The following is a 13,976-nucleotide window of genomic DNA, read 5'->3' as shown; positions in this document are numbered from 1 at the left end:
ACTTTTTTTCAGACGCTGCTTCAAGGGTATAACTAGCAATGACCAAAACTTGATGTTTAGAGAGAGCTTACTACTTGGGAATAGTTTTGAAGAGTGCATAGGAGGACAGACCAAACCGACATATACTCCATAGTATTTGCAGAATTTAGAATGTCTTTACAGTTATGTGAATAGGTTCGTAAGTGGAAAGCTGGAAAGTATATGGAAATATATGAATATATTCTGCTAAAGTTTAAATAAAAAATCCAATACACCAAAGTTGGACCAAAAATTTGAAACTGAAGTTATTTGTGAAACTGGGAATTGCTTATTGTTAAAAGTGTGATGAAAACGTTAAAGAAATCTGAAAAATAATATTATAAATAAGCCCCAGAAGTATGCAGAGACATTTGATAGTGTTTTATGAGTGTTCATTCTACGAAAGGCATATAAAATACACTTAGTTTAATTAATTGTAACATCTATCTTATGCTGCTCAAGTTAAGGCAAATATCAAAGGCTGGCATAGTGCCAGTGATCTCCAAAAAGCGTAGGAGTGTATGGCTATAAGCTTTATCCATTAGCAGCGATGAGTATCCCTCCGTTGTGTCCTTGTTTTCCCTCTTTTCATCTGGTGTGTCCAACTGCCTCACGTAATCCATAAAGTTGTCCACATTGACGGGAGCCTCTGCCTTGGCTTGGGGCGCTGTTTCCGTCTGCAGCTTCCGCTGGAACTCGGAGCGGTAGTAGTCATTGATCATGGACATCATCCCCTTGGAGTACCAGTAGATAATGCCGATCAAAAACAGACCCTGAACGAAGGGTCCAACCATTTTGTATAGTCTTTAAGATAAATTGTATGTAAACTATTGACTTTTTGATAGATTCTTCACTGTTTGTGATCTTCGCGGAAGGTCTCCAGCCACTGATTAACCATGTAGAATTGCTCCTTGATATGCGGCCAGGCCATGGTGACAATTAACATTATTGTATTTGCAAAGACAAACAGTTTCATCATCTCAAATGCTATGGATAAAATGTGAGGTATTTATTACAATAAAGTAAGACTTGTTCGAAGTAACTAATTACAGACCCTCCGGTGTGCGAAGATAGTCGCCGAAACCGGAATTCAAATCCTTATCCTCCTCCTTCTGCTCATGATGATTTGGGGACTTTTCCTTGCCTGAACCCTCGGGTTTGTCTTTGCCGGAGTTTCCACCCTGACCATGGGCGTGTCCCTTCCCGTGACCGTGTCCGCTGTGCTTGTGCCTGCCGTATCCAGTGGACGTATTGGCAAAGGCCGATTTCTTCGATTTCATGGCATCCAGATGGATGCAGTACTTCTGTTTGGATCGTCCTACCACGCCAAGTGCTGCACCGCAAATGATTCACACCGATGGCCCAGTGCCGTGTCGCTGCTTCTGCATATATTCTATGGCTTCTATTTTATTGATTTGCGATTTCCGAGCTTCGCTTTGGGGGCAGACCAGGGGAGGATTGGGATAATGGGGGATGGGGAATAGGTGACCAAATAGCAATATGTGGCTAGTAGAGCAATGCGCTTGGATATTTAGTCAGGCATGTGTGCTTATTATATGTACTACCTGCAAATGTGTGTCAGCTTAGTGGATGAATTGGCTGGGTGGGCGGAGGAACACACTGGTCCCAAATGGATTTAGCTTCAGTAAAAATTAATGGGACAGGTAAAAAAGCTCTTATATACCCACTTAATTTGCATATTTAAAATCGCTCTAAATATTTATAATTGTAATTTTACTTTGTTTGGATTGAAATTTATACTGGGGGAAGATGAATACAATTTACTGGAACTGTTGAAACATTAAAACTAAATGAAATCAATGAGAAAATTACGAAAGGATTATCCCAACTTTCTGACAACTGCATTGCTGTTCACCTAGGATTTATACTATCTATTAAACGTTAAATTTACAAAATTTTTAGCACTGCTAAACTTTTGATTTATTCCCAAAAGTATGCAAATTAGTATAATAAAATTGTTTAATTTTTTAACAAGCTAAATTCGAATACTGATTGCGAATACTAGAGATGCACTTAAACTTAGAGTACTTAACATTAGTAACTCATTAGAAATATTACGTATACGTAATAAGTTGTTGCTTCTTAGGCAATGCTCCTGCTACAGGTAGGTGCTTCTCAGGCGGAGTGGTCAGACAGCAGGTGCAAATGCCACCCAGGATGACCAGCAGGCAAAAGGCGGACAGCGAGAGGGCGGGGCTTACCTGCCGGAGCAGGGTGAGAAAGGAGGCGGACAGCTGCCACACCCTTGCCCAAGTGACGGCCGAGAAGGAGAGGCTGCTCCTCTGCTCGGCGGGTACCAGTTCACCCAGACAGGCCAGGATCATGGACTGGGCACAGGAGACGGCCGCCTGGGGCAGGGAAGCCATAAGCAATCCCAGCGTGAGACCATACACCTCGGGCATATCCGCTTCGGCCAGGAACCAGCAGATGCTGCCAATGCTACCCACCACAATGGCGAATGCTCCCGCCCACTGCCACTTTAGATCGGAGCGGTTAAAGGTGAGATGGAGGGCTAGTAGGCAGCCCAGCATCTCGGCCAAGCCCATGGCCAGAGTATTGGACACCAGGTGCTCCCTGCCAAAGGATCGCACGTGGAGCAGCAGCCCCGTATTCACCACCATGAAGGTGGCCAAAGCCATGTGAGCAGAAACCAAACGGAAACTGCTCCTTCTGTCTCCCGTCCACAATTCCATCCAGTGAGCCGGTGGTGGTTGTTCCTGCATCCTCTCCCTAAGCTGCCCCAGTTGGTGAGGCAACTCTTTGGAGACCTTATGCATGCTTCCATTCATGCGAGATGCCTCCAGCAGTATTGCCACTGTTTTCTCAACGGCCAGCTGGGTGTCCTTCGCGTGCTGCAAATGCCAGCGAGGTGAGTCCGGAGTCCAGGGCAGCAGGAAGACTATCACCAGCAGGAAAAGGGTCACTCCCAGATATATGTGCTGCCAGCTAGGAACTCCAGACGCAATACCTGGGAGCAGGATCAATCCCAGAGCCCAGAAGCAGTCGTAAAGAAGCTGGGCCCCCAGTCGGTGCTTGCCCCCTGTTATGTCGCTAACTGCAAGGATATAATATGTTTAGTTACATCATCATACGTCATCTTGATGTATCACTTACATATGGCGTGGCCGGTGGTGATCATAATACAGCAAGAAACCGCCGCCAGGCAACGTAACCCACAATGAAGGCTGAAATCCTTGACCAGACCCATCAGGAGGCTGCACATCAGCAGGCACCAGATGCCTGCAGAATAAATCTGACGAGGACTCAGCACTCGCATCAATTTGGTGGCTGCCACGCCACGCCAGTACTGGGACCAGGCCACAAAGAAGTCACACAGGCAAACCAAATCGAACTCCATGGTCAGGGAGTGGAAGCCGGTGGTGTAGAGGAACTTCCGGCACTGACGCATGGCGTAGCCGGAGTCACCATAGTTCACCATAACATAGCACTGATCCAGGGAGACGGTACAATTGTCCACCGGTCCAAAGGAGCTCGTGTCGCAGGTGTACTCCTCCTCCGGATAAAGATCTGGGGCCGTAAACAAGATGCAGGCCATGAACCAGGCGGCCGGGATCTTGCAGAGAAACAGGATGAGCAGCGAGCGCAGTTGCCAGGGACCAAAGTCTCCCATAATTTGATTAATCACATCATCTTCTTTGACCTTTCCAGGGTCACTCATTACTTTAGAGGAGGAAGTGGCAGGAGGCAGTTCATTGGCCTCCGGATCAGTGCAGGTGAAGATGTGCGTGAGGTGGCCCAGAACCAGGGGCGTGGGCGAGTGGCGGCGGGCGCTTGGTTGCCAGCCTTGAAATCCGAGTGTCTCCTTCATCGTCCTTGGATTAGCGCCGAAATTTAGTAGCCACGTCTTGGGAGTGCCAACCCTCCAGCATGACTGCGATACCGCTTAGCACCTCACCTGGCCAGGTAAACGCGAGGGCTTCGCTCATCGGTGCCTGCCTACGATATCGTCGCTAATCAAATCAATCCAAATAAGCGGATCAATGTTCCTAATCGATTAAGCAAACATCGGACGGTGATCAGTACGAGATTGAAGGGAGAATACTAGCTGTAGGAGAGGACGGGCTGGGCACTTGACGTGATTGAAGCTAATAAATTGACCAGGTAAACATCGTTGGAATGTCGTATACCTTTCTGAAAGCCAAAATTTCAGCTCTAGTTGAGGCTGCGCAAATTCCTTGAACGAGTTTAACGCTATAAATATATATTACGTAAGGCTTATTTGATCATCAAGTCTACCTTGTTAGGTTTCCCGATCAAATGTCTTATGAACTTGACTTTTTATGTTGTTGAAACATCCGAATCTATACTTTATGGAAAATGTTTTGTCAAGAAAAGTTCAGAGGTAGAACTTAACTATGTTACCTTTATATACCTATTTTCCTCTTAAAACAACCATATTTTTATTTACTTGACACACTTGACTTGACTTTGCAGACTGTGTTTGCATTTTTTCCATTTTCTTGAATGAACTCTAAAGTCGATCATGAACCAAAAACCCAGCCTTGTCCACGTCCACTTCCATATATGATGTAATAGACGTATTTGCGCAAATGTTACGTCTGAGAGAGCTGGTTACTTTCGTTGGTCAATTGCATTTTCCACTTGCATTTTCACGGAAAACTTGTTTCGGGAGGACTAAGGCCTTTCTTTGCAGAGCAACTCGTTGTCTGCTGCTGGAAACTGATTCCACGATCAGTAGTGATTGTGGCTCCAAAGTGACAACATCATGGACAATGCTGGAGTGGAAATTGTGGATCACCAAGCGGACATCTATGATGATGCAGTGGTCTTCATAACAGGTGAGTCCGAGTAGTTCTCTGGATTAAATAAGCTTAGTTGATCTTGTAGGTGCCACGGGATTTGTGGGCAAAACGCTGCTGGAGAAGCTACTCTGGTCTTTTCCACGGATTAAACGCTTATATATACTAATCCGTCCCAAGGGTGGAGTCACGGTGGAGGAACGTTTTCGGGTATTCCTCCAGAATCCCATCTTTGAGCGTCTTTCGTTGGAGCACCCGGAGAGGCTGAAGAAAATCTTTCACTTTTCGGGAAACATTGAAGACGACAACTTTGGTATGGCATCAGAAAATTGCAAATTGAAACTGCAAGTGTTTACCAGAGACTTCCACCAACAGGTTTGAATGAAACTGACAGAGCCGTGCTATGTGCCGAGGTGAACATTATTTTCCACAGTGCAGCCACGGTAAGCCTGGGATGAGGGAACTCTATTTGCTTAAGCACTAAGTTGGGTTTTCTAATGGATTTGCAGGTTCGCTTCAATGAGTGCCTAAAGGTCTCGGCACGTGTCAACTCTCAAGCCACGTACAATCTTCTGGAGCTGTGCAGGGAGATGGCTCAACTGCGGGTAAGGAAAGCTAACGAAGTTCGTCTCTTTATGATCATTAATCTGGATAACTTTCTGCAGAGTTTCCTTTACGTTTCCACGGCCTATTGCAATCCGGGTCGCAAGTATGTGGATGAGCAGGTTTACCCAACGATGCCACCGGTGGACTGGCGGCAATTTCTCGCCTGCACACAGAAGATACCCGATGATTATCTGAACCGACTGGCGGATTATATAAAGGGTCCTCATGTAAACACTTACACCTTTACCAAGTCCATAGCCGAGCAGATAGTCAACGCCTATAGACACGTGATTCCCATTGTCATCGTGAGGCCCTCGATAGTTACGGCGGCCTATAGGGAGCCCTATCCTGGTTGGATCGATAATATTCAGGCTATCAGTGGTATTATGATGGAGATAGGCAAGGGAGGAATCAGCAGCATTCTGGGGGACAAGGATTTGATATGCGACATAATACCAGTGGACTTTGTGGTCAATGCGATGATTATGATGATTGGCAAGGCAAAGTTGGGCAGGTGAGTCCGTGGAAGTAGCTGCTTCTCGATGTATCTTATTCTATGATCTCATTAGCTTAAGCATCTGCAATGCCACCTCGGGAGTAACCAATCCCATCACCTGGCACCGTTTAGGAGAACTCACCATGAAGTGGTCCCGCATCTATCCCACACGGCGTATGATTATGTTTCCCAACTTCAAGTACAGATGTAGTGCCATCAAACATGAAGTGGCAGTGTGGGTCCTGCACTTTGTGCCCGCCCTGCTCATGGATCTGCGAACCCTCCTCCTGGCCCAGAAGAAGCGTCTGGTCACTCCCATAGCCAAGAAGTTTCGACAGGCTTGTCTGGCAGGTAATCCTCTTAGAAGTCTTCTTTTGAAATTAATATACAGTGAACCTGCTTTTAGGGAGCTTCTTTTCACTGAACGAATGGATTTTTAAGAATAAAAGTCGATACTATTTCAAGGATCTGATCAGTAATGGCACATATCCCACGCTCTATTGGAATCTTGAGGAACTTGACTACGATGACTATGTCCGACGCCACATGATTGGGATAAATAAATACCTTCATCGCGAAAAGTTCACCGTTGAGGCAAATAAATTCTCAGTGACTAGGTGAGTTATATAAAATATAGACCCTTTTTAACCACCGAACACTTAAGATTACTAGAATATTATAACTTACTGCCAAGGATGAAGCTTCCTTTTATGGTTAAAATTATAAAACCTCTTTTCACCTTACAGGATCTATTGGTTTTGGATCTTCCTGCACCTGATTTTCTACATGTTGCTGGTTCTCTTTATATTTTAGTTCAAGAGTGCCATTAATCTGTTAAGATAACTATAGTATTTAGATTAAATATTTCATATACCCTTCCAAACCGGATAAGCAGGTGACTATAATAAGAAACAATCCATTTTGTGTAGAATAACTGCGAACATTTAGAATTAACAATTCACTTAACCTAATCACAGAAAAATGTTTCATTAGCTGAGTAATACAGATACTTTGTTTGGATTGGCAAAAAAATAGTGCTCCTCCATCTACAGTCGAGTGTTATTCACATCCGATTCAATGGTCCACACTGGAGCATTTAATGGGGATTGCTCCTTCTTGTCACTGGGCTCCACCGCAGGCACAACTAGTGCCACACTTGTCCTGGGCGTGAGGAGCAGACAAGTGCATATTCCACCCAAAATACTGAACACACAGTATGAAGTCAGCGACATGGCGGTGTCGATCTTTCTGAGGACGTTAAAGAACGGGGCCGAGAGGAGCCAGATTCTCGCCCAGGTGACTACGGAGAAGACATAGAGCTGCTTCTTATTCGCCGGCATCAGCTCGTTCATGCAGGCCAGGATCATGGACTGGGCACACGAGACAGCAGCCTTTGGAATGGTGGCAATGATCATCCACAGGGTAACCTTCAGATCGGCATCCACTGGGGATAGACAATATTAATGAACACAAATCTTAAATGGAGACAAATAGATGAGTATCTACTTACTGGAGTCCGCGTTGGTGAAGATCCAACCCATGCAGCCCAGTATTCCAGCGAGTATATTGAAGACCCCGGCACACTGCCACTTCCATTTGTTATGCTTGAGGGTGAAGTGAAGGGCCAGGAAGCATCCAATGATTTCCGAGAAGCCTATGAAGGATACGGATAAGGAGTTAAGAACCTCAATATGTAACGATAAAGAAACTTATAAGTAAAGTATAAACCTGAAAAGCACTGAGTACTAATCAGTAAGTTATTCATATTTTATAAATATTAATTAAAACACCTCTCAAATTGTAATTAATAATTCACATTTTGTACGTCGATATAACTTATATTGTTAAAGCTTTAATCTAAAGTTCAAAGATTTAATGAAATTTTTTATATTTTTCACATTTTTTAACCTTTTGTTTCTCATGACTCAGATATATTTTATTCTCAATCTTTTTTCCCAGTCCATTTATAATGATTAAATCAAGCTTGATTGATATTTTAAACTTAATTTGGAGGTTGTCCCGATGATCAATGGTTTTGTGTTATTATTATAAACCTTAACTGAGCTTTATGATTTCACTTTTCAGCTCTATAAAGTATATATATATATTCTTGATCAGCATCTACAGTCAGATCGAAAGCTATCTGAATACAGTTTTGCAGTTACTTTTCTGACTATTCTCTTTGGTATGAAGGTTGGAAAGGCCAAGTCGGACTCCTATGTCATATACATATCTGGCATTAGAACGATCGAAAAATTGTAAGAAAAAAAATTATAGCTTTACGGGTTTTCATCAAATTAGTATCTACTTCAAGACATGCTAATATTGCATTATTTTAGAATTTGTATTTAAATTTGTATGAAAACTGGACGATTATTTATTATATAGCTGCCGTGAGAAGGATCTAGAAATAAATAGCATTTGCAAAAAAAGTTGCATTTTGTCGTCTATTTCACTCGGAATTAAGAGGTGAGTGTGAGTGCCTCTTGGGCTTCCATTTAGAATGTACAACAACAAAATAGATCGTGGTTCCAGGCGAGCCCTCGTAAATTGGGAGAATATTGGATGCCAAGAGTGGAAGCGTGAGAGAGAGTGTCACTCTCTGGACTCCGGCGCTCACCGCTTAAGCTCGTCCCGTTGTTTTTGCCGCATTCCGAACTTCCAATAATTCTGCAATTCCCTTTGCACTTTGCATTCGCAGTCGTCTAGTTCGGTCGTAAAACGCGCAGCGCGTGTGAAAAAAGTGCGGAAAACGGGAAAACTGCCGGAAAAATCGACGTCTTTGCGGATTCTGCTCACCGTCGTGAAAATTCAGTTCTCCGGAGGGTTCGCAACCAGATAAATGTGCAAAAAACCCGGTTGAAAGTCTGTAAATTCTACATCTGGTGGTGTTTGCTGTTTTTTTGCCCAGGGAGAACGAAAAATTGAAAAACAAAAACAACATTCCAAAAGTGTCAGTGTTTTAAACAAGTCCTCCTAGTTCCTGTCTCGGTTTTCGTTCATTTTTGGATGTTCAACCTGCGTATTTACTCCGGCCTGCCGTTTTTTCAGTCAATACCTCTGTGAATTATATATCAAAGAAGAGAGGAGGAGAGAGAGAGTGCTTTCGCCGTTTGGACCACCAACAAACAACAGAGTGAGTAGGAAGATCATTCATCTTTCTTGTCCTCTTCGTAATGCTCTTGCTGAGGCATAGACTTTGCCGTTAGGTTTTCTCTGTCTGTTAATTGCCCTTGAAAATTTAATGTAAACAAACGCAACATAACTGCTCTCTCACGGGGAGTATGTGGATCCTAAAATGCAATCCATATTTGTGGATTGAAAGCCTTAAGGCGGGGTATACAAAATGTATTTATATTTACAAATTGAAACATTCCGAAGTGAAATAAGCCTTAAATAAATTATTTTTAAGTGCCATTTTTATAAGTTTTAGTTCTTTTTTCTTTACATTTGATCAAATTGATCAACTCTTCGTTATCCAATTGCAAATTTCAAGGGTATACAAACATCGGGCTGTCTTGTTGGATATAAGATATACAATTATTGTGTTAATGTTGTTGTAATTAAGATTAGTATCAGAAATACTTTGAGAACGTGAAAGCCACTTTGCATACGTGGTTTTGATAAGGAATCTTTTAAGGGTTCTTTAAAGGATGTATTTATAGGTTATTTAACTCATTATAACTGCTATCTTGATTTGGGACCAATATATATTTTTAAATTATCTTATAAAATGTACAATTCTAAAAATCGCAAGTACCTATTTAAGGTTTTTCATAATCAACATTAAACCGTTGATTGACATCAAATTAATAGGGTGTAATATAATATTTTAATGAACACAGCTCTTAATATTTACACTCGAGCAGGGTATAACAATTTTCTTAATAAGCTTAAAAAACTGTGAGGGAGTCTTTTCCGACCCTATAAATCGTATATATTTTTTATCAGCATCAAGAGGCGAGTCTATCTAACCTTAGACACAAAACAAATTTTTAACCATTTTTCCAAATTTTATAATCGTCAAAATTATCAAAAATTGGGAAAATGTTTAATTTTTTAAATTTTAAATTGAGTATGTAGATTTATTAATCTAATAAAAGCTAATAAAGGAAAGTTTTCCAAATTAAGATCAATGATTTTTTGGTATAGTTATTCGATTTTAATCTTTAATTGGTAGAGAAGAAAATTGTATTTAAAAATATCGAGAAATCGAATAAAGAAGGCAAATATTTTAAGCTTAATAATGATAGATTTCCAATTGTATCCTATTATTTGATTGCAAACAGCAAGTGTATATAAACTTCGGCTTCCCAAAGTTGGTTCCTTTCTGATTTATATAAACATAGGAATTGAATCTTTATTTCAATTAAAGTGAGATTAGTTGGATTATATTTTAAATTAACTTTTTAAAAGATTTGTGTACTTACCCATGGCAATGGTGTTCGGCACCAAGTAGTCCCTGCCAAATGATCGAATGTTGAGCAGCATCCCCATGAAGTTGATAACGAAAAAAGCCTGTGCCAGGTGAGCGGCCACCATGTGCGTCTTGGCCCGCTTCCCCTTCCACAGCTCCCGCCAGGGGGCCGGTGGAGGTTGGGCCTTGAGCCGCTCACTCAGCTGTTCCAGCTGCTGGCGGAAGTCGGGTGGGATCTTGAAGGTGCGATCATTTATAGCCGCCCCCTCTCGCACTATCTCCTCAACGTTATCAATAGAGACGCGGTCTACGGCATGCCGGAGGAGCCATCGTGGCGAATCGGGTGTCCAGTAGAGCAGCACGATCAGCATGATGGTGGGGAAGGTTATACCCACATAGATCAGGGACCAGCTGTTGAAGAACGAGGAGAGTCCTGGCAGCAGGATAACGCCAACAGACCAAAAGGTGTCATATAGAATGATGGCCCCAATGCGATGCATTCCCGCTGTGATATCGGCAACTAGAGGAGATTAGGTAGAAGTAATATTAATAACAAAGAGCTAAAGAAAGTTTTCTCAAATGCTTACATATCGCCTGTCCCGCGGTGAACATGATCGCACAACAAACGGCGGACATGCAGCGGAAGGCACAATGAAGACTAAAGTCACGGGCGTAACCGGTGACCACTCCACATACGATCTGGGCCACAGCTCCTACGCAGTAGGTGTTCCTGGGACTAATGCCGAGCATCATTTTGGTACCCATAACGCCTCCAACAAGCACTCCAAACAGATGCCAGTACTGGGTCCAGGCCACGAAGATGTCCCTCAGACAGACCAGGTTAAACTGCATGATCAGGGAGTCGAAGCTGCTCTCATAGGTGAACTGTTCGCACTCTGTGCTACTTCCGGAGGCTTTATCCATCACATAACACTGATTTTCAGAGACTATATAGCTGGAATTATCTCCACTGTCAAGGTAGCTGGTATCGCAGGTAAATTCCGAGCCGGGATACAGCTCTGGGCCGGTGAATATGATGCAGGCCATGAACCAGGCGGCGGGAATCTTGCACAGAAAGATGATGAGTATCGTTCTCAGTTGCCAGATCCCAAAGTCCCCCACGACATCGCCAATGATGTCGCTGCCCGGAGGCACTGGTGGTGGCCCAGCTGTCATCCGCTTGGCCGCATCCGTTTCGATCTCATTGGGCAGGATGTGGGGTAGCGTTGTGGTGCCTCCACCTCGGGCTGGTGACTCGTTGACCATTGCTCCAGTGGCGCCTCTCTAGAAGAGCATTCTGCGAAAAGCAAGCGGAGATGGCGACATGCCGTTCCATTTGTTTGTTTATTAATATTATGTCAATACCCGTGGCACGCAATTGATATAAATTGAAAGCGGTTTACAGTTGAAGTCAGTTGTTCAAAGGCATTGAATATCACGCGGGATTCCTGAAATATCTGCGGTTACTATCTCTGATTGATTTTCAATATGAAACAGATGGGTGAATGTCATAAATAAACATGATTAAAAAAGACTTCCCTCATAAATATGGAAAATTTAGAAAGGCATTTTCTTTCAAGCTGAGCGTCTTAGCTCTATTGATATTTACAATTAGCAGCAGTAAAACTGACATATCTCGGTTTAATTTATTTATTGCCATCTTGATAATTATTTGTAGAGATTTATTTGTTTATTTTTTGTTCTATAATGTAACCTTAATTTATTTAATTTATTGACAGATTAAGTAAGCCCATTGGATTACTTGAACTGTCTCAAAGTTCTCGCTTGATATCATATCACAAATCACGTTCACACTGATTAGGGCTTTATCGATAAGCCAAAAGGAGGTTGATTAAAGCAGATAATAAGTACCGCTCCGTTCTGTCGTACTATCTGGTTGTTAGTCCCTTATTTGCAGGTCGCAAACCTTGCGACAGATTGGCAGTCATAAGATTTAGTTGTTAATTCCACAAAGATTTACTTGACGCCGCTTTTGTTGGACCAACTGAATACACAGAGTCTTTATGCTTCAGTTTCACAGGTGCTAACTCGCTATTGTCTGGCTGGGAAGTCCGTCTGTCCGCCTATTGGTCTCTTATTGGTCGCGCAAATATTTTAATATCTCATTTTCCAGGCAGTGCTAATTGCAGAAAACTGGTCCGTGCGCTGGTCGTGAATATTTGATTTCCCTATTTCACTAAAACACCGATATACCATCTAAGGCGGTGTCAGTGGGGGCAGGTGCGAGTTATTAGTTGAATGACTTGTTTCAAATGGAAATGCAAATTAATAAAAGCTTACGGAGGCAGAACTGAGCCCCTGGGAGGAGGCGGGTATTCGGATCAAATGAATGGAATGCTCGAGTTTTTGACAGGAGTATGATTAAGCGAACTCAATTTCCACCTAATATGCACTTTTCTATAATGAAAAACAGACATTTGAGATAAAAATGAATTACCCGCATATTACTTATTAAATTATTGGTTTTATTTGTCGTAAAAAGCTACTTTTTATATGATCACTATATTTAAACCGATCTTTTCCAAATATTTCCATAAATTTTCACTTCTTGCTTTATTGTTTGTTCGTTTAATTGCATTTAAATTACTTTTAATTAAGCGTCAGTAAAACTTATTCACATTTCTAGGTAACTTTTGATACTTGCAGGTTTACTGTTCGATATTTATTTATTAAGAATCTACTGTATTTGAGATATAGTGTATTGAGATACTTATTGAATTATTGGTTTTATTTGTCGTATTTATATAAAAAGCTACTTTTTATATGATCACTATGTTAAAACCGATCTTTTCCAAGTAAATCTGTAAGATTTTATTTATTGCTTTATTGTTTGTTCGTTTAATTTCAAAGAAATTAATATCAAGGGATAATCAAAATAATTCACATTTGTAGGTAACATTAGATACTTGTAGATTTGCTGTTCGATATTTATTTATTAAAGATCTACTGACCTCTATCAAAATTACACCTTTAAACTATCTTAGATCACTGTTTCACCGCAAAATAATTCCGTTAAATATGTTTCATTGGCCAGACAATTTGTTTCTTCGCTGTTTGATTGCATACAAATTAATGTAAATGAATTAACCGACATAAATGGCAGCCTTTCGATTCACACGTCCCACTCGGGGTTTTCTTCTTGAAGCACACGCGTCTCAATCGTCCGAGAATCAAATGGCAACTGACGCCAGAGTCGCTCTGTGGGGCTTCAGGCAGGGAGCGAGTCGACTGCTGTGTGTCCCCTCGAAGCGTTAATTTTCTTAATGAATTTGCTCAAATAATAAAAAATACAAATTCTATTGAGCGGGTTATATATGTTATTGAAAGTTTATTCTTCATATTTTTGGACTTTTAAAGTCTGCATTTTATTACGAAACTCAAAGGATTTTTGGGCTATTTCTCTGTTTGTTTGCACATTTAATATTTAATATTATTGACAGCCGGCCGGTGGTGGTGGGTCGATAGAGTGTCTTTCAATGCTCTTTATGTTATTAGTTTCAGTTCGAATTTACCCCTATCAGGTGTGCATTATCTTGGTGCGGGTTGGGGGGTCGTCTCTCTTCGAAGGAGGAGGGTTTATAGCCGGGAAGCCATAACGTTATTACTTTACGTTATC

General features: G+C 41.8%; 5 protein-coding genes across 6 annotated transcripts; 1 reads left to right on the top strand and 4 right to left on the bottom strand.

Annotated features, from left to right (window-relative positions):
• Positions 1–393: 393 nt before the first annotated feature.
• Xport-B (exit protein of rhodopsin and TRP B) lies at positions 394–812 on the bottom strand. Its single transcript, XM_020957979.2, has one exon. The coding sequence runs from the start codon at positions 810–812 to the stop codon at positions 462–464; it is 351 nt and encodes a 116-aa protein (XP_020813638.2). The 3' UTR covers positions 394–461.
• Xport-A (exit protein of rhodopsin and TRP A) lies at positions 394–1,364 on the bottom strand. Its single transcript, XM_020957976.2, has 2 exons — positions 1,073–1,364; positions 394–1,005 (listed from the first exon to the last, which is right to left on the bottom strand). Exons 1-2 carry the CDS (start codon positions 1,296–1,298, stop codon positions 869–871), a joined length of 363 nt encoding a protein of 120 aa, XP_020813635.2. The 5' UTR covers positions 1,299–1,364; the 3' UTR covers positions 394–868.
• Positions 1,365–1,488: 124 nt separating this feature from the next.
• Positions 1,489–3,868, bottom strand: LOC110188708 (solute carrier family 22 member 3). The gene is made up of 2 exons (XM_020958516.2): positions 3,154–3,868; positions 1,489–3,094 (listed from the first exon to the last, which is right to left on the bottom strand). Exons 1-2 carry the CDS (start codon positions 3,866–3,868, stop codon positions 2,094–2,096), a joined length of 1,716 nt encoding a protein of 571 aa, XP_020814175.2. The 3' UTR covers positions 1,489–2,093.
• LOC110188710 (putative fatty acyl-CoA reductase CG5065) lies at positions 3,653–7,784 on the top strand. The gene is made up of 8 exons (XM_020958520.2): positions 3,653–4,859; positions 4,909–5,133; positions 5,196–5,263; positions 5,330–5,425; positions 5,486–5,940; positions 5,996–6,273; positions 6,329–6,539; positions 6,669–7,784. Exons 1-8 carry the CDS (start codon positions 4,787–4,789, stop codon positions 6,733–6,735), a joined length of 1,473 nt encoding a protein of 490 aa, XP_020814179.2. The 5' UTR covers positions 3,653–4,786; the 3' UTR covers positions 6,736–7,784.
• LOC110188709 (organic cation transporter protein) lies at positions 6,842–13,560 on the bottom strand. 2 transcript variants are annotated; one of them, XM_020958517.2, is made up of 5 exons: positions 13,312–13,560; positions 10,927–11,636; positions 10,353–10,859; positions 7,433–7,576; positions 6,842–7,366 (listed from the first exon to the last, which is right to left on the bottom strand). In XM_020958517.2, the coding sequence occupies exons 2-5, from the start codon at positions 11,603–11,605 to the stop codon at positions 6,969–6,971; spliced, it is 1,728 nt and encodes a 575-aa protein (XP_020814176.2). In that variant the 5' UTR covers positions 11,606–11,636; positions 13,312–13,560; the 3' UTR covers positions 6,842–6,968. The 2 variants fall into 2 exon arrangements, with proteins under 2 accessions (XP_020814176.2, XP_086687820.1); XM_086831694.1 differs by lacking the exon at positions 13,312–13,560 and adding an exon at positions 11,705–11,839.
• Between the last annotated feature and the right edge of the window lie 416 nt (positions 13,561–13,976).

Source organism: Drosophila serrata, unplaced genomic scaffold (genome assembly GCF_035046125.1).
Source record: "Drosophila serrata isolate PLE 108 unplaced genomic scaffold, ASM3504612v1 contig_241, whole genome shotgun sequence".
Classification (NCBI taxonomy): Eukaryota; Metazoa; Arthropoda; class Insecta; order Diptera; family Drosophilidae; genus Drosophila; species Drosophila serrata.
This window is presented reverse-complemented; position numbering and strand designations above follow the sequence as displayed.